General features: G+C 45.5%; 1 protein-coding gene across 2 annotated transcripts in view; it reads left to right on the top strand.

Annotated features, from left to right (window-relative positions):
- The first annotated feature begins 7,113 nt into the window (after nucleotides 1-7,113).
- PKD2 (polycystin 2, transient receptor potential cation channel) overlaps nucleotides 7,114-22,911 on the top strand; it is a 44,869-nt gene continuing 29,071 nt past the window's right edge. For both annotated transcript variants that reach the window (XM_004590634.3, XM_058667058.1), the window contains exons 1-2: nucleotides 7,114-7,820; nucleotides 16,639-16,752. In XM_004590634.3, coding sequence (XP_004590691.3) covers nucleotides 7,220-7,820; nucleotides 16,639-16,752 — 715 coding nt within the window. In that variant the 5' untranslated portion in view covers nucleotides 7,114-7,219. The remainder of the gene's footprint in view (nucleotides 7,821-16,638; nucleotides 16,753-22,911) is intronic.

Here is a 22,911-nt window from a genome sequence, read left to right as displayed (position 1 = left end):
CATTCAAAACATAACATGTTATACATAACATCATATCATCTTAAATTAAGGCAAATATGTGGTATTTAACCTTTTGTGATTGGCTCATTTCCCTTAGCATTATGGTTTCCAGTTTGGCCCATTTGGCCACAAAGAACTGCATTTTGTTTTTTTAATAGCTGAGTAGTATTCCATGGAGTAGATGAACCATAGCTTTCTTATCCAATCCTCTCCTGATGGGCATTTTGGTTGCTTCCATGTTTTTGCAATTACTGATTGTGCTGCTATGAGCATAGGAGTGCATGTTGGTTTCTCATAAAACAAGTGTTCTGGATATATTCCTAGGAGTGCTATTGCTGGATCATACGGTATGTTGAATTTGAGTTGTTGGAATATTCTCCATACTGATTTCCATAGAGGCTGTACCAGCCTGCAGCCCCACCAGCAGTGGAGTAGGGTTCCCTTTTCCCCGCAACCTCGCCAACAAGTGTTGTTGGTGCTTTTATTCATGTGGGCCAGTCTTACTGGCGTTAGGTGGTACCTCATTGATGTTTTAATTTGGATTTCCCTTATTGCCAGGGAACTTGAGCATTTTTTCATATGTTTATTTGCCATTTGGGTTTGTTCCTTTGTGAAGTGTTTGCCCATTTCCCGTGCCCATTTCTTGAGTGGCTTGTTTGTTTTGACATTTTGGTTGTTTTGTAGCTCTTTGTATATTCTGGAGATCAGCCCTCTATCACCTATGTCGTGTGCGAAGATCTTCTCCCATTCTGTGGGTTGCCTTTTTACTTTGTTGATTGTTTCTCTAGCTGTACAGAAGCTTCTTAGTTTGATGAGGTCCCAATTGTTTATTTTGGTCTTGATTTCTACTGCATTTGGAGTCTTTTTTAGGAAGTAAGACCTGGGAAAGCAGAAGAAAATCCTAGCTCCTGAGTTTGAAAACTCATCAATAAGAAAACAAGCAGCCTGATTTTAAAAATGGGCAAAGAATCTGAAGCGGACACCTGACTAACGGAGGCAGAGAGATAGCAAGCCTGGCGAAGATGCTCCTCAGGATAGGACATTAAGGAATTTCAAGTTAAGGCCACAATGAGATACTACCACACACCTGTGAGAAAAACAAAATTCCAAAACACGAACAGTACCAACATTAACAAGGAGGCACAGCAAGCAATGGGAACTAAGTATTCTCTTGCCATAGCATCCAGCAATTGAGAGGGTTTTGTAAATTTATTTAGCAATGACCGAAAAATTACGTCTACACAAATAATTTCAACATTGAAACAAGGATGACTCAACTGAGAAAATGCTAGTATTTTCCATTGTTAAGGCTGGAACAATCTGATGCTCATTTGCTGAATGACAAGCAAAAAAAAAAAAAAAAAAAAAAGACACAAAAACAAAAACCTCCATCCATCCGTACCTCACACCATATATAAAACTCAAAATGGATCATAGACTTACCTACCTGTAAAAATCTAAAATTATGCAAATTCTAGCAGAAAACATGGGGAAAATATTTGTTGCCTTGGATTAAGCAAAGGTTTATTACCTATGACCACAAGGGGAAAAATGTGTAAGTTGAACTTTACCAAAATTACAAGCTTTCAATGAGTACTATTAAGTGGATGTAAAGGTACTAGAAGGGCCTTTGAGACATTGTTTTCAGTAAAGGATTCAATGTTGTGATTAAATGAGTTGAGGACAGGAAGTAGTGCTCATGCTTCTCAAGGTCTCTAACTTCCTAATTCTTACTCAGGCAAGGGCTCAATAATGTCCTCTGTGCATAAAGCTAGCACGGGATCTACTGGTCTATAACAAATCTCTTGGCGCAATTCCAGCTGCAAGTAAGAGAAACACTTGCATAAATTAACCTAGGAGGAAATGTTTTGACTCATAAAGAGATGAACATCTTTTCATTCATTACTGAGGGATTCAAATGACTTCACCAAAATAGGCTCTTTCTCCATGTCTTTGCCATGCTCTCTTAAAATACAGATTCCTAGGACCTAGGTTCTGATGAATCAGAACCCCTCAAAGTTAGACTACAGAATCTGTACTTAAAATGCATTCTGCATTTTCATATAAAACAGAAAAACCTTCCCAAAGGAATGTCACAAACTTCTTATTGCTAAGATGATTTGTCTTTGGTTAGCAAGCTAATTACAAGTATCTTGCAGAGGAGGACGACTTCGTGTGCACCCTAATTGCATCTAGGACTGTGCTAGATGGCAGGTGCACTGTCCAGTCCGAGAGATGTAGGGATGCTGTCAGCCTCACTCATGCTAGCATCAAAAGGCACTAGAGAAAGTTCCAATCGGCTTTCGGAGAAATCTGTGCTAATGTAAGTAGAGATGAATTTAAACTGTCTCAAAATAATTACACCCCAAGGGTATTAGTGAATAAATTTGAGTTGTGAGGGAAACAATCTCACGTTGTATTTCAAAGTGCTTTGTTGTTAGCCTTTGTTCAACATTCTTTTCAACTTGGAAAAAGGTATCATCGATGATAAGGATCATTTCTACATCTGATAAAACTGAGATGTTGCGTGATAAAAAGTGCATCTCATAACGTTCATTAATAGCATGGTCACCCAAACATTAGCTCCGTTCTCATACTCTTCCACTCTTCCATATTATGTGTATCTTCTTTCTCACAATACATTATTGGCTCCATTTTCCCTCTGAAGTGCTAACATCTTGACTGCCAGTTTCTCTGGATTTACATCCTTACAACTCCAAATCTTCTTTCTTCTTCCAGTGACTGAGGGAAAGTACTGGCTTGATTTTCATCAAGCAGAACCAGATACTCCACTTGCTGTGAAACACCTGTCAGAAGGGCCAAGAGGACCCAGTGCGCTAACTGACCAAGCCTGATGCTCTGCACTCGGGAGCTGGTGGGAGTGCCGTGTTGAACCAGAGAAGATGATGGCTGCTAGAGAGGGGCAGGCTGGGAGCCTCTGATCAACTGAAAAAGCCAGGAAGCCCTTTCCCTATGAGCTGACACTCTAACCAGGAAGACAACTAAACAAAAACCCTCCATGTAAGATGGTAACTGTTGGAAGACAGATTGTAGGAGGCAAGTAGGGTCACACTGGGTTCTGCAACTGCCGCTGTGACAGCCCTGAAAAATCGGTTACTGAAGCGCTGTCAAGTCTTCGTGCTGTGAAGTTGAATGTGGGAAACACACAAGGATGTTTCCGGGGGTCTAGTTCGAAGACTTAATCCCCCTGGTATGTGGGGGTCATGTTGTGTGGCTTCCATGTAGCTTGTGCCCCCCACCTCTATGCTGGAGTCAGATATTCATTGTGAGGCCCGAGAGGGTGGAAACAATATGACTGCGATGTGTAGAGGTGGGATCTTTGGTAGGTGTATGAAGAACATGACCATAAGACACCTTTAAAGGATGCAACGTTTTTTGCCATGGGCTGTACCCCCACAACCTCAGGTCTCTGCCAGTCAGAACTTCACCCGATGGTGCCTTGACCTAGCACCTCTAGAACAGTGAACCCGTTATACCTGACCCACACTGTGTTCCTGTGCTACATTCAAGTCGCATAAAGTGAACTGAGACCCACATCTTTTCTCGGCTTCCACAGAAACCAGAATGGTACTGGTGCTGAGTGAACATTCAACAAATGTTCCATGAATTCACAAGTACTCCCTCCCTGGGCTTCCACAATATCCCATGGGACGTTTGGAAGGCTAGTTTCGTGATTCGGAAAGGGAAACTGAGACAGTGAGCTTTGTTCCACAGGATTGCGCCACCAGCGAGAGTCCGTGCCAACACAACTCTTGCAGAGATGGGAACACATGCAGGCCAATCCAAGCCAAAATCCAGACAGGAAGAAGTCTTGCTTTAGTCAAAAGCAGCAAAATGCAAATTCAAATAAAGTAAAAGTTTTGCAGGGCTTAGAAGTTCTTACCAAACCCTAAACACCAAATTTTCTTCTAATGATTTCAGATGTCAAGTGGTTAAAAAAATGTATTTTGCAGCGTTCTTGAATAAATAAGGCCAGGGGAAAAAAATGAGGGGGAAACATGTTTGTTTGGGTAAATTGCTAAGCAACGCCACACAGCCAGAAACTTCTTTTGGATTTCCTTTTGAAGGTGGAGACTGTGAGACCAAGGGATCCATCATTTTGTGCCTGCTCCATCAGTTCACACTGGAAAATAAAAACCAAACATGCAGACAAACCTAATAATCGCAAAGCTAGAGATGTGGAGACTACTGCATATTAAATCCAACTCTTTTTAAAGGTTGCCTTTTAAAATGGCTTCCTTGAGTGGCTACCATGGCACTAAGATTAAGAGGTAGCATCTCTACAACAGGTCCTCAGAAAAGTCTACCACACAGATGAAATGAAACCAGTGTCTATACAGGATAATCAAGGCTACTCATTATTGAATACGCTATACATTCTTGAAATTTGTCATTTGTCATCTGAGAATCAGGCAATTGGCCATAGCTGTTGCGATGGCACTTAGGAGGTCTACTCCCACACTGGAGTGCTTGGGTTTGAGTCTTGGCTCAACTCCCAATTCCAGCTTGCTGCTAATGTCCACCCCTGGAAGCAGTAATGAGAAGTCTCCCACCTAGGTCCTGCCCACCACCTGGGGGGCCGGGATTGAATTCCTGGCTCCAGGGTTCAGCTTAGCACACCCCTGGTGTGGTGGGCAACAGGAGAGTGAGCCAGAGGATGGGAGATGGATTTCCCTCTGTCTTTTCCCATTCTAAAAATAAGTCAATAAATTAAAAGAAATAGGAGGTGGCAAGCAGATGAATCAACTTGCTGTAATAAAGAAAATCTTAGGAGAGTCAGGGTTTTGAGATGGGTATTAAAGGAAGGAATTCTGTGGGAAGGGAGAGAAGTTACAGCCTCGGGGCGTGCTTGAGCACAGAAGAGGCTCTCTGAAGAGGAAAAGCAAGCTAAGAATCAAACAGAAAATGGAACACTAGGAAACCACACAGGCTGCATGGCTATGCAAGTAGGAAACACATTAGAAGGTTTGTGTTGGCATGGGAAAGCCTTCACCCTGACATTAATAGAGTAAAACTTCTAGAATGTAAGGTTTAAGAGGCAATGGATGAAACATTGTGCAGGTAACATTACAAAACTTGGCAGCGCATTTTCCAGACTTATTTCTTGTGATGATTTGTAAACAACATTTGAGGTAAGCACACAACCAACTCTGAATCACATATATGTAAACACATTTTCTGTCAAGCTGAGTTATTTTATGGGTGGGAGTGTGCTCCCAAAAAGAATCGCTCAACTTTGTTTTTAATAAAGAGAAATACTTAGATTGCAGTAGACTTCTCTTCCAGAGGCATCCGTGGGTTCTTTCTCTGTTCTCCCTCCTTGGTCCTCGATGGCTGGCCATGGACATGGTACAGTTCAGAACATTTCATGTCTGCAGCCCATGCTCAGGGTAATCCCCTTGCCTTTTTATCTGTCTGATTGGGGTCAAGAGCTTTGCCATGGGCACTTACCTCCCTAAGCAGCACACAGCAAACACCTTCAGATTGAGTTGTTAAAGAGCATGAATCCGGGCTTTGGACCCACATGCCTTGCCTTTCCAGACACCTACATCTAAGTAATACAGCCGCAGGTTCACGTGACATGGTGCCCAATGGCCCTAAACAGGAGCAGATAGTAGCAACACACAAGGCCCCATCAAGTAACTGTTGCTCCAGGAAATACACTGTGTGACAGACCAGGCTGGAAACAAAGATCAGGAGCTGTTAACAGCTAAACTGTCCTGTCAGAAATATTCCTAATGAAGTCCTAACCCCAACAACAGATGTTCATGACAGTACTCTCTAAAGAGGTAACTTTGTCTCTCTAGCAACAGGTCTTGGTGGTCAAGTGGGGTCTCAGGCAGTTTCTCCTGTAGCACCGCTGGTATTCCTACAAGGAGAGAAAAATCAGAACCCAGTGTTGCGCAGAGGAATGCCCATGCCAGGACACAGGCCAAGGATGGGCCTTGGTCAAAAACAGCCCTGCCCCCAACTCAAGGAAACCTCCATCCACATGGCAGCTATAGCAAACAGAGCTAATGGTGAAAACCAGGCTGAACTGCAATAGAATTTTATTTTTCATCTCTGTCTGGAAGCCTGCTAAAGTGTCTCCACTTCAACATGGCATGGTTCTGCAATACAATTTTGGGAACAGTCGGGATACTGGAGTGGAGGATAGAGATGGAATTAATAAGGAACAGGGGCTCCAGTGGAGAATAACACAGGACTTAAAACAAGGCTGGGAAGAGAAACAGGGTATTATTGTTGGGGCCGAAAGAAAATGTGGGTGATGACAGATAAGCAGCAACGTCACGAAGAAGGGTAGCCTGGAAAGACTACTGCGCTGCCGGGAACAGGGGTGGGGGTTGGTGGCGGAGGGAGCAGAGCAGGTGTGAAAGGAAGGACAAAGATGTTAAAAACGGTCTTTGGACTTCGTCGTAGTAGAGTCAGATGCGTCTGGTGGAACGGAAGCTCTGGACCAAGGGCCTGAGGTCAATCTGTGCCCCTCAGGGTCACCCCTGGCCCCTGGGTGACAGGGGCAGGAGAGGGACACCAAAGATCCCACAGTCCCAGGACAAACTGGCGAGATCCCCCCAAGGTGTATAGGGAGAGTTCACAAAGATGGAAGAAACCACCTCCCAAAGGACACCAAGTCAGGGCCCAGAGGCCCCCTGTCAAAGCAAGCCAGCGTTTGCCGTTCGCACGTCCTTGACAAAGGGAAAAGACTAATTTTTGCCACCGGCTGGAGACTTCAGCCCCTAGCTGACTTGGCCAAGACGGTCCGCACCGTCCCTCAACTGGGTTTCTCTCGCTCGCCTCCAGCACTTGGGGAAACCGAGGCAGAAGTGTCTGACAAACGTCCTGCCGAGGTCGTGCAGGCCACAACTCCCGAAGGCGGCTGGGGCGAGCGGGCGGGTCGGCTGCGACTCCCTCCCTTCCCGAACTTTCCAGCCGAATGGAATGTGGGCGCCCGCGCCCGCCCGGGCTCCGGCTGCACTTGGAACGCGCACCGGGGGCGAGCGCGCGGGGCGCGGCGAGGGGCGGGGAGGCGGCCGAGGGGGCGGGCAAGCGGGCGGACGGGCGGACGGGCGGGGGCTGCGAGGAGGCCGGGGGCGGGGAGCAGGCGGCGGCGGGCCCGGGGAGAAAAGAACATGGCTCCGGCGGTGGGCAACGCTGAGCGCCGCGCCGCGCACCCGCGCGCTGGCCGCCAGTGACCGCCATGGTCCACTCGAGCCGCGTGCAGCCGCAGCAGCCCGGGGACGCCAAGCGGCCTCCGGCGCCGCGAGCGCAGGGCCCCGGGCGGCTGGCGGCGGGCGGCGCGGCCGTGACCGCCGGCCTCGCTGCCCCGGGCGGCCTCCGCGAGCAGAGGGGCCTGGAGATCGAGATGGAGCGCATCCGGCAGGCGGCCGCGCGGGACCCCCCGGCCGGAGCCTCGGCTTCTCCTTCTCCTCCGCTCTCGTCGTGTTCCAGGCAGGCGTGGAGCCGCGATAACCCGGGCTTCGAGGCTGAGGAGGACGAGGACGAGGAGGAGGTGGAAGGGGAGGAAGGGGGCATGGTGGTGGAGATGGACGTGGAGTGGCGCCCGGGCAGCCGCAGGTCGGCCGCCTCCTCGGCCGTGAGCTCGGCGGGAGCCCGCAGCCGGGGGCTAGGGGGCTACCACGGCGCGGGGCCCCCTAGCAGCAGGCGGCACCGGCGAGAAGACCAGGGCCCACCGTGCCCCAGCCCGGCCGGCGGCGGGGACCCGCTGCATCGCCACCACCCCCTGGACGGGCAGCCTCCCCGAGTGGCCTGGGCCGAGAGGCTGGTTCGCGGGCTGCGAGGTAAGAGCAAGAGCGTGACCAGCAGCGGCAGCCGTCGGGGTTCCCGCTCGCATCCCGAGCCTGGTCCCCGCCTCCCTTGGCCGCACCTTCCCCGCCTTGGCTAGTTCTGCTATATTTCCGGTGCCTGGCCTGGGGAGTCCTATGCGCCCTGCTTGGTGTGGGCTTCTCTGATGGTCCGCTTTCCTGGGGGAGATGTCAGCGTTTTCTGTTTTACTGCTAAAAATAAGTGAAGGCCCAGTTATAGACGAAGGATACATATGGACTCCCCCCCATGCATGAGTTAATATATATATATGATGTGCACATCATATATATATATATATATGGACTCCCCCCCATGCATGAGTTAATATATATATATGATGTGCACATCATATATATATGTGTGTGTATATATATATATATATATGATGGTGATTGCAACCACATATTTGCTTCTATGGCAAAAGCAAAAGAGAAATTCTGGACCCACATCCATACCCTGCCCCTGGTCCTCTGCCCCTGGCTCCACTGCCCCTCATCCCCATCCCAGCGTCAAAAGGTTAACAATGCAATGTTAAGCCGCTAGTGGGCTGGGCCCTCCCTTTGGGTTGGCTCTGATGATGAGTGTTAAGATTTGGGGAGGTCGGGAGAGAATAAAGGGTTGTTGAGACTTCCACGGATAAAACAAAAAGTTCTTTTAAAACATTTCTAATACTGTACAAATTGCTTTCTGTCTAAAGTGGCATAAGGTTACATTTTGGAGGTATGCTTCTAAGCAACAAATTCACCTCCTTTGAAATGCCGTCAGAATGTGAGATCACAACATACCAGCTGATGCGAGTCTCAGAACTCAGGGCCCGGCTCCGCCGCTGAAGGCAGGGAAAGCATTTTCAAATTTGCTGGTGTTGAGTAAGAGGATTTGAATTTTCCAATAGCAGATGGGATCTTGTTCTTACAAGTTTTGTCAGAGGCATCCTTGGAAAAAAAGAAGAGGGAAAAAAAAAAAAAAAACCAAAAAACCAAGCGTTGCATTGGCTCTTACCCTTCTGGTTATTGAAATCTCAGTTGTTTAGTTTAGAGCTTCCAGCCTCTAGTCTTTGGATCTTTTCTCTGCCCTTGGCTTGCCGTGGGTTTTCAATCTCAGCGAGAACTGTCCAGTTGGTGGTCCAGCAACGCTCCCATGAAGACCAGGTCCCACTTCTGCCACCACTGACTCTGTGACCTTGAGCAAGCGACGTGACCTCCATGATTCTCACCTTGTGTACGTGTTAAAAAAGAAAAGAAACCTAATACATTTGGGACTTACTGGAAAATTACTCCTAGGTAAGGCCGTTGAGACCACAGCCTGAGGAAGTGTACATTTAGTTACTTCTGAATAATATACACTGGTTAATTTGATCCAAAAACTCCTTTCTGGATAACCTGTGAGGATATATTCATAAAACACTAGCACTTCTCAAAGTTCAAAATGTATTAAAGCACATTTATGTATGATTCTACACTACTTAAAATGTGCTCTTTAAAAATATTCAACGAGGCAAAAAAGTTTCTTACAAGTTAATAAATAATGGTAAGTCATATGATCCTTTTAGCTCGGTTTAAACATTTGATAATTCACTGAGCCTAGTTTGGTTAAACTCAATAGAATATGATGAAATTAATGTGTCTACACGCTTATTTCTTTTAAAAAGGATACCAGGGAGGCTGACCTTGTAGTGCAGAGGGCTAACCCACCATCTGCAACACCAGAGCATCCTAAGAGGATGCTGGCTCCAGACCCAGCTGCTCTACTTGCCACGCAGCTGCCTGCTAATGCACCTGGGAAAGCAGTGGAAGAGAGCCCGAGTCTTGCAAATATATAATTAAAAGAAAAAAAAAGATCAGAAGAGGTATATTGGATGAGCTCAGTCTTAAAACCTCTAGTCGTACTGTATATCAGTGGTCTGTGATTGGAAGAGAAGCAGACTAGAGACATTTTGGATTTTAAGAAACTTAAAACTGCTTTTTGAGAAGGTGCAGCTCATGTTCTTGACACTTACCAGTAAGCTATATTTATTACAGATTCAACAGGACTAGCAGTTACAATAAGAAATGAAAGCATGTCACCATTTTCCTGCAGCCAAAATCAGGAAGTAAAATGAGTAACTGTGAACCACCTGAGGTGTTTTTTTGGTTTGTTTTGTTTTGTTTTCACCTCTTGGGATACCAATAGCAAAAATCTTACATGCACCAGGGAAGTCGTGCCTTTGGGTCAGTCACGTTTGTAAACTGTAAAGGGGGAAGAGAAGAGGGAGTGATCTGGAATTCTTCTGGGCATCTGCCTTTGTGGCTTCCTCTCCAAAGCAGAGAAGTAGAACCTCAGCTCTAGGTGCTTTCTGGCTTTCTTATCCATAGGTTGTTGTTTAAATTTGAATTGATTTGTTTCCTTTGAAAGAGAGATCTGTCTGCTGCTTCATCCCCCCACCCCCCCAGATGCCTGCAAACAGCAAAGGCTGATTCAAGGTGAAGCCAAGAACCAGGAACTCGGTCACACTCTGGCACAGAGTAGCAGGAAAGTACTTGAGCCATCAGCTGCTTGCTCCTGGGCTTACACTAGCATGGAGCTGGAATCGGAAGCCAGCTGGGACTGGACTCAGGGGTGCTGATTGGCAGCTAAACTGCTGTGCCAAACAATGATTTAATGATGTGAATCCAAGATGGGCGACAAACAGCAGTTTTTGCCACTTCAACAACAGATCATGTGTATGCTTAGCAAAAGGGACATAGTAAATAAAGAAAACTGCCCATCTGTAAGATACCTCATCTCTAACCAGAGCATGAAGAAAGCTTTGGAGAAGGTCCAGAGTGTGCTGAACGAAGCTGGGAGTGAGCAGTGTGGTTGGTGTGTGGCACAATTTGCAGAGGAGGTACATGAGGCAGAAGACCAGGTGGGAGACAGCCAAGGAAAGACTGATTCATGCCTGGACCAGGAGAGCAAGGATGGCTTCCAGGTGACTCCAGCAATCGTGTTCACTCTTAACAAGTGCATTTTAGGTGAAGATGAAATGCAGGCTTCTAATGGAGTTACCAACTTTTCTGATGTATCAACTTGTTGAAGTCAGTTCCTGTTTGTTCCTTTAGATATATGAGTATATTCTTAGCCTTTTTGTGACTTTGCTTTTTTGTTCTGGAGAAATCACAACATGATTAGCTTCACTGGTCAGGGTAGACTAAGCTGCCGCCACAGCTGCTTCCCTTCCCGTTCCATGCACCTGCTCATGCTTCATTCTGAGCTGGCTGCTCCAAGTTGGAGGCGCTGCTCCATGTGATTATTCCAACACCAACGCTCCTTCCCTCTCATTTCTGGGTCTCCCAGAAATGCTGGTGTGATTCCCATGGCCGAGGCAGCATGGCCACATCCCGGTTCTGGCCAAAGGGCAGGGGGAAGGCTCCCCACTGCTGCTGGTCCAAAGCCCTCTTCTTGGATCTGCCCACCATCTCCTGCACTCAGGTTCTGTTGGCAAAGCTCTTAATCGGACCACGGGGATCTGCAGAATCAGCTTGAGACTAGAAGGCAGGCACAAGTCCTAGGGGGAGAACTTGATGTTGGTAAAGAGTTAGGGATTGTCTCATTGGTGCTAGGGCCCTCATGACATAGGAGGTCTCCTCTTGTTTCTCCTGAAAGAATCAAACGTTGACGTTGAAATGGGTGTGCTGTGTGAGTGGACACAGGCTTAGCCACTGCTCATTTTGCCACAGTGTACTTCACTGGCATTTGTCCTGCTTTTGGCTGTGTGAAGGGGAGCCTATTTGATTCTTGGAAGGGTTGTTGAGACTCAGATGAACAGCTGAACTTGGCGGTAGGTGAGGGCACCACGCAGCAACTGCCAACATCCAATTCACCACTGTTGAGTTGCAGCGCCTATGTGGTGACTGATAAACCTGTGTGAGCCTCAGAATGCAGTCCCGTTTTATCCTCAGCAGAGCATCTTTCCAAACCACAGGTTTTCAGTGGGACGGAGGACAGGTTTGCACCTTGAAACATTTGGTAGACTGGAGCAAGGGTAGGTTCTCCCCCAGAAGAACTGCCACAGTAATGACCAGGTAAATACTGGTGACAGATTTTATTTTCCCAGCTGGTGACAGGGGGAGGGGTGTGACTGCCGTCATCCCTGAATTAGATTAAAGGTGCTGCTGAAAAGCATCCTGCAAGACACAGGACAGCTCCCCTCCCTCCAACCCTGCATACGTGAAGTAAGTGAAGTCAGACAATTAACCTGGTAGTCTGGAGCCTCGGGTCAAACTTCAGAATAATGTATGGATCCAAATCCAAATGTGTTTGGAGTTCATCCTGAATAGCGTGAGGCGCATCCTGGTTGTAGCATGCATCCGAATGCCTGCATTCCTTTATCTGATGGAAGTATGTTCAGCTGTATGTACACAAATGGATGTGTCATGTTCCAGTTTTCCATTCATTTGTTGTTGGGTACTTGGAGGTTGCCCCGCTTCTTTGACCTTTTCCTGTATGTTTCACCTAAACTTTACCCATCCCTTCACCCTTTTTTTTTTTAAATTTGCACTGTAATTTTGAGCAAGGGAGATTAAATATGTTCATGACTGCAGGAAATTTTTGAGGCATTTTTTCTGCCCTTGGAGTCGTTGAGAGGGTGAGGCTAGTAATAGAATTAATGCCGGCGGTGAGCATGTTGTGACAGTCCCCTTTGTGTGGTGGCTCTGAGGTTTCATAGATACACAAGAGAATACACAAGAGAATAGCATAAGTTTTGCACTTCTCAGAAGCTAACAGTTTACTTGGGGCAGCAGAGATCCTAGTAACTGCCATGCAAATGACTGGCCAGGGAGCAAAGAAGACAGGTCAGGTTTACCTGGGAAGATCGGGAGTGAAACTCACACTGTATCTTGAAGAATAAATGGAAACTCAAAAAGGGAGAAGCAACAAGTCCAGGCAGTTGGCACGTGGTCAGTGTTGACGTGGGTGTTTGGAGGCAGCGGCGGCCTCAGGCGGGGCCTGAAAGGATCTGCTGCCTGTGACTGCAGGCTGAGCATGGGTGGATGAGGAGGACTGTGTCCACGTATGTGACACCCAGCGGGGAACTAGGAGAATTGTGAACCCAGTCCACCTGCAGGAGAAGAGAAGGGCTCTACCCTAACTGCAGTCCATGTTTCTGATTTGATAGTATTGACCCAAACAGGGAGAGAGGTTTCTTGAGAAAGAAAAGGAAGAATGTGGGCCCTATGCAATAGCCTAGCAGCTAAAGTCCTCACCTTGCACACACCAGATCCCATATGGGTGCCATTCTAATCCCGGCAGCTCCACTTCCCATCCAGCTCCCTGCTTGTGACCTGGAAAAGCAGTCAAGGACGGCCAAAAGTTTTGGAACCCTGCACCCACGTGGGAGACCCGGAAGAGGCTCCAGACTCCTGACTTCAGATCCACACAGCTCCGGCTGTTGCAGCCACTTGGGGAGTGAATCAACGAGTGGAAAATCTTCCTCTCTGTCTCTCCTCCTCTATGTAAACCTGACTTTCCAATAAAAATTTTAAAAAATAAATCTTTAAAAAAAAGTAAAAGAAAGAATGTTCTTTGGGAGCTGGTGTGAGCAGCCTGTTAGCTGTCATGTACTCAAGGGGTGTTATTATGGCTAAATACATGAGAAGTTCAAATATCATCAGGCATCAAAGTCACCTTTTAATTCACTTTTTCCATTAACTTTTTGAAGGACCCTTCTATGTGTGTTTGTAACTCAGGAGAGGGCTAAGAATTCAAGACTTGGAAGTCAGTAACAGAAGGTAGCAGCTAATTATACTATTGAAGACGGACCAATTCACTTTGCTTCTTTAATTCTGATGCATTTTGACAAGGGACCCTGTTCTTTCTAAAAAAAAAAAAGTCTCAGGGATTTGTGTCAGCAGCTAAGCACCCTGAGCACTTGGTCACACTCTTCACCATGAACTCAAAGTCCATTCGGATTTGGGTCTTTACACCATTCCGAAGTCTGGACCAGCCAGGGGTCATAAGTCTGACATTTTACCGATTGGTATTTGTTTCTGAAGTTGCAGACACACCTCTTCCAAGAACCCTGAAGAACCCTGAAATGTTTGACATGTTCCAGTGCTAATTCCCAGGAAGTTCCACAGAGAGGCACTCTTGCTCCACTTTCAAACTGGGGTTGTGACCTTGGGTAAGGCTCAGAGCTCGGAGGAGGCTGAGCCCTCAGTTGAACCTAATTTGGCTCTAAAGTCATGAGTAGTAAGTCACCAGCGCTTGGTATGTTTCAGGTGGGACAGGGTTAGTGCGAGACAGACACCCCATGCTGAACACCTTCCTACCATGGAAGTGGACTGTTGAGAGATGAAATAATGCTGCAGCTGGGATTGCTTTCCAAATGATTGAGGGATTACGTGTGTGGGTTTAGATGAATCACTGTGCTAAGCTGATCATTGTTGGGGCTAGATAATAAATAATAAGAATGTGTTATATCTGTCTCTCTCGGATGTTTTTCCAAAGTAAAAAAAAAAAGGTTTTGAAAAAATTAGAAATTAGGAGAAAATTATTGGCGAGGTGACCTTTTTTGTTTTTTTTCCGAAGTCACCTGTATGTTTGGCACCTCTTTAAGTGTGTTTTGCAGCCCATCTCACAGGTGCCTGTGCTTGCATTCAGATGCAATGTTACGCGCAGGATCAGAGCTGTGGAGGTGATGTGCTCTGGCTGTGGTCAGAGGGCATTAGCAAAGCACCCTCTTGAAACTGGTTGGAAAATTGTTCAGTTTCCCTGTGCTTCTACCATCGCCCTGACACATGGAGGCACTCTGTGCACTGAATGCAGGGAAGGTACTTAGCAGTCAGGGTTACCATCGGGAAAAATGCCAGGAATGCCAGCCTTTTGAACATAAACGCCACCTTTTAACTATCAACTCTGTCCTGTCGACTCATCCCAACCAGGAAGTAACCTTCCCCTGTTTGTAGATGTAGCCATCTCTCACTCATCTGAAAGTAAACAGGTCCCATATCCTAAGACATACACACCCAGTGGGAAAATGGGATGAAAATGAAAGCAGTCAATATTTAAATTTAAAATACATGAAAGTATCTCACACAAGAATATAAGCAAGGGGTCTTGTTTCTTTGATTATTTTATCTCAAAACCTGGGATAATATTGCACTAAGCTATTAGTGCAAATTTCACTTGAATAAAACTTGATTGGAGGTTTTCTTTCTATGTACTGGCCACACACGTCCGTTTGTAAATATTAAGAGCCATGCTATTTTTTTAGTGCATAGCTGTCTGTAAACCATGGGAAAGAATGAAGTCACTGACCAAATGGGGCAGGGCAGCCGTCTTTGGGTATGCCAGAGTCTAGCCTTCTATATTTCCATGTCTATTTTAGGCCTGATTCCAAAAGAAATCTGCCCAAAGAATCAGTAGGGAGGCTGTTCCAGGGCTACTGAGCCTAACACTTGGCTGCCTCTGCGACCTTCTGAGTTGTAATTTTCCATGTCATCTACATTTGTAATAATTCCTTAATATGATAGAGTCTTAACGAACAAACATTCTGCTTGCTGCATTTCTTCTGAGTGAGTAATTTCCCTGACAACTTCCAGATCTTGGCAGATGCAAACCTGGTCATAAGTTAGCCTCCACTTTTCCGTGTGCTGAAATTTAGGATGCGTAATCCAGTGTCTTTGAATTCAGATGCAGATTTTCCTAAAGGAACTTTGGGAAGAAAAGGAAATGAAAAACCCGAAATTTAGGAGGGGTGAAACTAATGTATTATTATAAAAGTTAAAAAAATCCATAAGCAGTAGTGATGAAGTCATTTCTGTGATAGGAAAGGCCAACTGCTATTTTTCCCTCTTCTCAGTGTGGTTTGCTTGTGGCTTAAGTGCTGAGTTTCCGTGATTGAAGGAGTTAAGATGTGTGGGATAGAGTGCCAGGCAATGTGCAGGGGGCCAGGTTGGGTTCCATTAGCAGTCGACCTAATCTGAGAGCACTGAGAAGTTTGTCTTTTTTTGGAAAAGGCTTAGGTTCTTCCAAGCAAGCAGCAATGTGACTTGACCACACTATTCATTAATGGGTTTGGACAGCCACCATGTCTGTCTGCCAGCGCTATCCAAAACTGCAGGCATGCTGCAGCCGGCTTGCCGAGTGTTACGTCATCCACGCTGAGCCAGCCCAGCTCTTTTTCCATCTGCTAAAATAGAGAACATGGTTGCAGATTTCAGTCTTTCTCCAAAGAGGGAGAGAGATGCTGGATGAGTTGTTGCTCCTAATGTCCACAACATGTTAATTGGTGTTTGAAAAGAGTTTGCTCAACTAAGCATATGCAGTGTAGTCAGTCACTATAGAGTGTGTTAAAGGACAAAGACAAGCAGAGAACCAGGAGTTAAATGCTCGGAGAAGTGCTTTCTTGTGGAGTTGAGCCAGCCACGGCTTCCTTGAATCTAGGATGATGTAAAAGATATTGATCTGCAATGACTCTGATGGGTGTAGTGGGAGGATCCCAGGACGGACCCTCTAGAGCCACACAGGAAGAACTGTATGCATTGCACAGGTGTTCACTCTTAGTTTAAGTCATTTCCTATTCTGTTTTGAAAAATTGTGCTCAAATATCTACCAGTGGTCCTGGGGGTTGAGAGAAGAATGAGATCATTGCACGTGCTGGGGTGAAGACGGTGAAGCAGTGCGTGTTCTCACTGTGCTGTATTCCCAGTTACATCCAGTGTGCTAAATGTGCATATGAGACAATCTCCCATCCAGCTTATACTGTTTATTTTTTCCCCTTTTTAACATTTATGATATTTACTAAATTGAATGACTCTTCTCATTATTTTAAAGGTCTCTGGGGAACAAGACTCATGGAGGAAAACAGCACTAATCGAGAGAAATACCTTAAAAGTGTTCTACGGGAACTGGTCACGTACCTCCTGTTTCTCATAGTATTGTGCATCTGTAAGTAAACTGCTTCCTTGCAAAGTTTGAAAGTGTTTGACCTGAAAAAAAAAATCATATTTAAAGTTAGAGGACCAAGTTCCTTTTTAGAATTTGGGCACGTTCTCTCTGTTCTCTGGCAAGCATTCATTCAATACCTGCTGTATTTGATTGTGAGGTTCATTGTCAGCTGTGATAGTTTTCGTTGGTAAATGCACGTGGTCCTCTGCCAGACACAAAGAAACCAGGGTTAATGGATTTTTACATCAGATGTCATACCATAGAGTTTCACTATTAGATAAGTAAGCATAAAATCTAAAAGCATAAAAGATATTTTAACTGTGAGGGATTACAAATAAAATCACCTAAGATTTTTTTTAACATTTATTTGATTTATTTGGAAGGCAGAGTCACAGAGTGGCAGGGAGAGAAACACACTCAAACAGAGGTTGTGCATCTGTTGATTCACTCCTCAAATGGCAGCACTGGCCAAGAGTGCAGAGACAGAAACCAGAAACTTCCTCCTGGTCTCCTACGTGGTGACGGGGGCCGAGGTACCTGAACCATCCTCTCTTGCTTTCCCGGGCACCATAGCAGGGAGCAAGGTTGGAGATGCAGCAGCTGGTTATGGGATACTGGCATTGCAAGTGGTAGCATTGCCCACCATGCCCCCCAGCATTGTTTTTATTGACACAGACTTGGAGGAAACGCACATCCTAGGCAGTGGAAGTTGTGTGAGCTAAGGTGGAGAGAGTGGATGTTTGAAAGTCCCCTGCTTTGGGATTTGCGTATGCCACATCACTGCCTTTAGCCTAACTGAATATTTCTTTCAGCTCTAAAGTAACTGCTGGGGTTTTTGCTCTGTTGGAAACATTCACACTTATGTCTGTCTGCTCTTTTTCAACATACTCCTACCTTCTCTGTCGGTGTAGCGGAGGAACATTTTGGCTAAAAACTAGTTATAGAAACCATATGCATCCAAGCCTGGAAATCCATAGACAGTGGGTTTATATTCTGCTGTATGAGAACACTTTGGATGATAGATTTTGTCCATGCCGCAACCAAAACCTTGTTATGAGGGCATATGTGAAGCATATTTATGATCCCTAAGACATTCTTATTTATTTATTTGAAAGGCAGGATTACAGAGAGGAAGAGAGAGAAATCTTTCATTCTCTAGTGACGAATCACTGTAGTGACGTGTACTGGACCAGGTCAAAACCTGGAGCTTGGAGCTGCATCCTGGTCTCCCATGTGAGTGGCTGGAACTTGAACCTGCGCTCATATAGGATGCTGGTGTACCAGGCAGCAGTTTAACCAGCTGTGCCCTACCTTTAAGACCTCTTACCAAATCTCCCTGAGAAGAAAACTCCTTCTTATACTACACTTTCTGAAATGAATGCCAATCTTTAAAAAAAATCTCCGTTTTTATATAGGGAATGAATCAGACTTTAATCAATACTTTCCTAATGCCATTCCCATCGCATTAAACTCAACCCTCTTGGCTTAATCAGTCAACCAGTTAGTCTTGATTTGATTAGCCAAGTACTAAAAACTTTTTTGAAGATATTTTTTTAATTTACCAGATTCATAAAAATATAAAGCTTCTCAAGTTGAACATGAAAGATTAAGGAAACATTTGTGCTTCTATATGTGTCATCATAATGAAATCAGTATTGCTGTATTTAATCCCCCAACCCTGGTCTTTAATACTAGTAGTCAGCTCTTAATTAACCTTAGCAGAGCAGGTCACGTTCATATATTTCCTGAGACTTGGCCTACCCAGGTAGAGAGTGAGGAAAATAAGGAGTCCTGCAACGTAACTCCGTTAGCTACATTTGACAGAGTCGGCCTCTGCTTAGATGCTTCTCCCTTCGCATTCAGCTGGCTGCCTCCGCTTCATCCTTTCTGGGGGCGAAGTTAACTGGTTTTTGTACCTTTTGACTCCCACCTTGCTGGCTCCCCAGTCACCAGCTGCCATGCTACTGTCTCTACTTCTGTAAGTTTTACAGCCTGGAACCTATCTGAGAAGGATACATGCAAACGTCCACCTTTCATGCGTGCCCTTAGCTGGTGCCCTGCACTCATCCAGCGGGATGAAGATATCGGGAAAGATGTTTCCGGAGTTGCTGTTCATTAGTTACTCTAAACATCCAGACTGAGGCCTCTCAGTTCATTTGCTTGCCTAAAACGAGTAAAATCTTAGCATTTATTCTTGAGTCTGTTTATTTCTCCTCTATTTCAAAATCACCTAAAAGCGATATGACATTAATTTTAAACATGTTAGCCAAGACAGAAAGATGGAAAAACTATTCACGCGAGTATAGTTATAAAAAAAGAGATGTGGTATTTTTAACTTTTATGTGCTCAGCTGTTGCAGGCTGGCATGATGAGGTCAAGTTTGCTGCTTCATAGAAGAGGTGCTTAAACATTAAGCTGAGGTGGCCTTACATATTAACAGGCTGATTACAATTACCGAGTTTTTTTGCAACCACTCCATACACAGATCTGTCTCAGGAAGTGTAGTGTACCCATGTGTCTGTACAGTCTCAGTGGCTCCCAGAACTGCCTGTGCATCTGCAGCAACAAGAGACTTACTTTGTTTAATTGCAGTTTGCCCAGACCCACAAAGTCAGAGGCTCTAAAATGTGAGCAGAGGAACTGAATTTCCTGATGCCCTGATAACTTGAGAACCAGGCCAGATAAGTGAACCGAAGACCTCAGTTTTAGGAAACATGCCTGAAATCACCAAACACAGGAGTGCTGACTTAAAAACGTCGGTGCTTTTTGTTCCTGTTCACACTCACCACATTTTTTTTTTAACCATAGCTCCACACTTTACATAAATATAAGTTTACTTTCAGAATATTATCTGATCTCTGCTTCTTGGCAGTCACACGGTCACGTGACCACTGAATGTTAGAATCCCCGCTCTGTCCCACAGTCTCTGAGAAGGAGTAGCGAGATTGAGAACGCAAAGATCTCCTTTCCCATTCCTGCGGCATGTTAGAAAGTTCTTCCATGCTTGCAGCTGACGTCAGTCCCCTGGGACCTCTCCTAGTTGTCCCCACCAGCCTCTCCTATACCAAGTACCTTTTCCACATCAGCTGTTGCCAAGTGCAGAGACAGTCATCAGATTTAACCTTTCCGGTTTCTTCAGCTAGGGATCTCGTGATTGGAGACGAGATTCTCGGTAACTGTCACGTGACAGAAACTCCCTCTGGCACACTTTGTCCCCATTCCCGAGGAGCAAGAATATCCCCCCAGGAGGAATGAACCAGGAGCTTCCTCCCAGACCTGCATGCTAGCATGGTCAGACCCCTGAGCCCCCTCAGCACACGAACAGCCGGTTCCTGAGTCCTCCCCGGAGGCTGTGGCGCCCTGCGTGGCCCTGCTCAGGTTTGAGCACCCTGGATGGTGGGAAAGGCCTTCCCTCGGAGCCACGTTAAATCTTCTCCCGGTAGGATGTGCTCATCATTCCAATCTGTTGAAATGACCTTGGATCGAGACCCATCTCACACATCAGCCATTCTTCCGTGCTTCAGAGCATCAGCAGTTATCATCATGTCCTTATCTCTGTAAGCTAATAAATGGAAACAGCCGGGAGAGTATCAGCCCATTAATCAATGCTCCTTGGGTGGGGTTGGCTTCATTCTGTTTGCATCCAGCTCAGAGCATTCCTGAAGTGGTGCCATAGGAAAGACTTTTTTTTTGTCAAGTGCCTGTCTGCACAGTTCCACCGGCGCTCTGCTCTGTCAGCTGTCGGCCAGAACAGGGAAAAGCCGCTGAGCTCCAGCACAGCCGGACGGGTTCCTATGATTGAGCTTTCCCCCACAGTTCAGAAACCATCTAATTACCACTTCAGAACTCTTACCAGCAAAATCACTACCAAATGACCTGGAAGAGCAAACACACTAAGTCTGTGTACACATGCTGGAATGCCCTGAACCCTATGCATTTGAAAGATGAATGCTGTTCATATCAAGTAGTTAGCACTCTGGGAGGCAGCTTGACATAGCAGAAATATGGGCTTTGTTTTTTTGGGCTTTTTTGTTTGTTTGTTTGTTTTGCATCACACAATTCTAAATTCAAATCCCAATTGTACCTACAAGACAGATAAACCTGGGCAAGTTTTTTAACCTTCCAAGTCTATTTTCTCATTGGTAAAATACTTGCTTTTAACAGTTGTAAAGATGAGAAACAATCCATGAGAAGACCCTCAGGGGCTGCTGTGATACCAGCCACAGTAGTCAGAAGGGAGTCTTCCTCAAGTGGCTGAATAGGCCCATCAGTAGATTCTCAGAACCAAAGGTCCGAATTTTGGAAGCCTAAACTCTAGTTCCTTAATTAGAGCAACCAAGAGTCCATGCAGAGCTTGTTTTTTGCATCTTTGCAGTGTTGGTTCCCTTCCCTCTATTTTTTTTTAAAGATTTGTTTAATTTTTTTTTAAAAGCGTTACAGAGAAAGAGAGATGTTCCATCTGCTGGTTCATTCCCCAGGCTGGGACTGGGACAGGCCAAAGCCAGGGGCCAGCAGCTTCTTCCAGTGTTTACCGCATGCTTAGCAGGAACCCAGGCACTTAGGCCAGCTCCCACTGCTTTTCCCAGGCCAGTGTCAGGGAGCTGGAGCAGGAACAGTGCAGCCACTTGCCCATATGGCATTCTAGCACTGGAGGCAGTGGCTTTATCCACTGTGCTACAATGCCAGCCTTTACTTGGAAGATTAATCTGCCCAACCAGAGGGACAGAAATGAAATGGGAATTAGATAATCCCACTTTGTATAATCCAAGATTTATTCTTACTTGAAATCTAAATTGCAATAAATTCACCTTCCAAGTATGTGTAGATGGATGCATAGATATAACTCTGTTCTAAAGAGCAAGAGTATTTCTGTGGTGTGTCAGATGATGGAGTTGAAGCAAGGAAGAAAGTATTTTAGAAGATCTTTGACAAAAGCGAAGGAAAATATTTGGTGAGTCTTTGATAAAAAAAAAAAAAGCCTTTGTCTTTTTCTGTGCTGTCACTTCATGGATTTTTTTTCTGATCTCTCAAACTCAGTGATATAATTATACTGGATCTTAGCCAAAAGGCCGAGAAGCGACAGTACTATAAATCACAAAAGAAACCTGAGTCAACATCATGGCAGTGCGATTTCTGTATGTCACAGAATTAGGCAGAACACAAAAAATAGGCGAGGTGGCAGAGGGTATGAGCATTGTCACAAAGGACTGATGGTTTGACACATTGAAACTCAGGAGGCACCAGAAGAGCAGTGGAAGTGTTACAGAATAGAGAACCACTCCCTGGTTGGCAAAGAAGTCATGAAAATGGAGACTTGAGCAACAAAACTGTAACCTAATGTGGTATGTCCTGGGACAGGAAGAGCCTTTGAAGAAGAAATCTGTGTCTCTCGTTCTTTACTTTTGAAAGGATACTGTGACTTGTTCTGTTAAAAAAAAAAAAAAAAGCAGAGACCTTTTCCCTGGGGCAGCCTCATCAGGATGCTAGTCTACAGGTAGATCCACTGCTCTGAGGAAAGTTCCTGCACATGGAGCTGTCAATAACGTGGTCCACTGAGTCTCCAAGGGGAGTTCATCATCAACCAGCAGAAACCAATTCCACTCCTAATGATAAGCATCCTGCCAGCTCCCCATAGAACTTCCTACAACAAACACCTTCAGTCTCAGAGCCGGGGCAGATTCCCAGGTCCATGGGAAAGAACCACTAAAGTCTGACTGTGGCTGGAAAACTCCCTGTTTTTTTCTGATAAATGAAATGGCCCAAAACAAACACTCAGCAGATTGCCAATTTTTGCAAGTGTCCCACAGGTATTTGAAAAGCAAATACATGTACGGCTCCTAAAAGATGGAGTGCTTGGGCTCAACTAGACAGTGATCACAGTTTCAACTTTCAGCTAATTCGCAGTCTGGGAAACAACAAATGATGGCTCACCTATGACTCATGTGGGAAGCCACGAGGGAGCACTAGACACCTGGCTTTGGCCTATCCTACACCAGCTGTTAGGGGGACTTGGGGAGCGAACAGGTGGAGAGACTTCTGTCTGTATGCCTGTCTCGCTATGTCTCTCTCTCTTGCTAAATTTCAAACAAGTAGAAGTAAGATGTTTAAGTTCAGTTTTACAGAGATGACAAGTAGCAGATATTTGGCTGTGGCTTTAAA

This window comes from Ochotona princeps, chromosome 7, assembly GCF_030435755.1.
Source record: "Ochotona princeps isolate mOchPri1 chromosome 7, mOchPri1.hap1, whole genome shotgun sequence".
In the NCBI taxonomy this organism is placed as follows: Eukaryota; Metazoa; Chordata; class Mammalia; order Lagomorpha; family Ochotonidae; genus Ochotona; species Ochotona princeps.
Note: the sequence above shows the minus strand (reverse complement) of the source record. Positions and strands in the feature narration are given on the sequence as shown.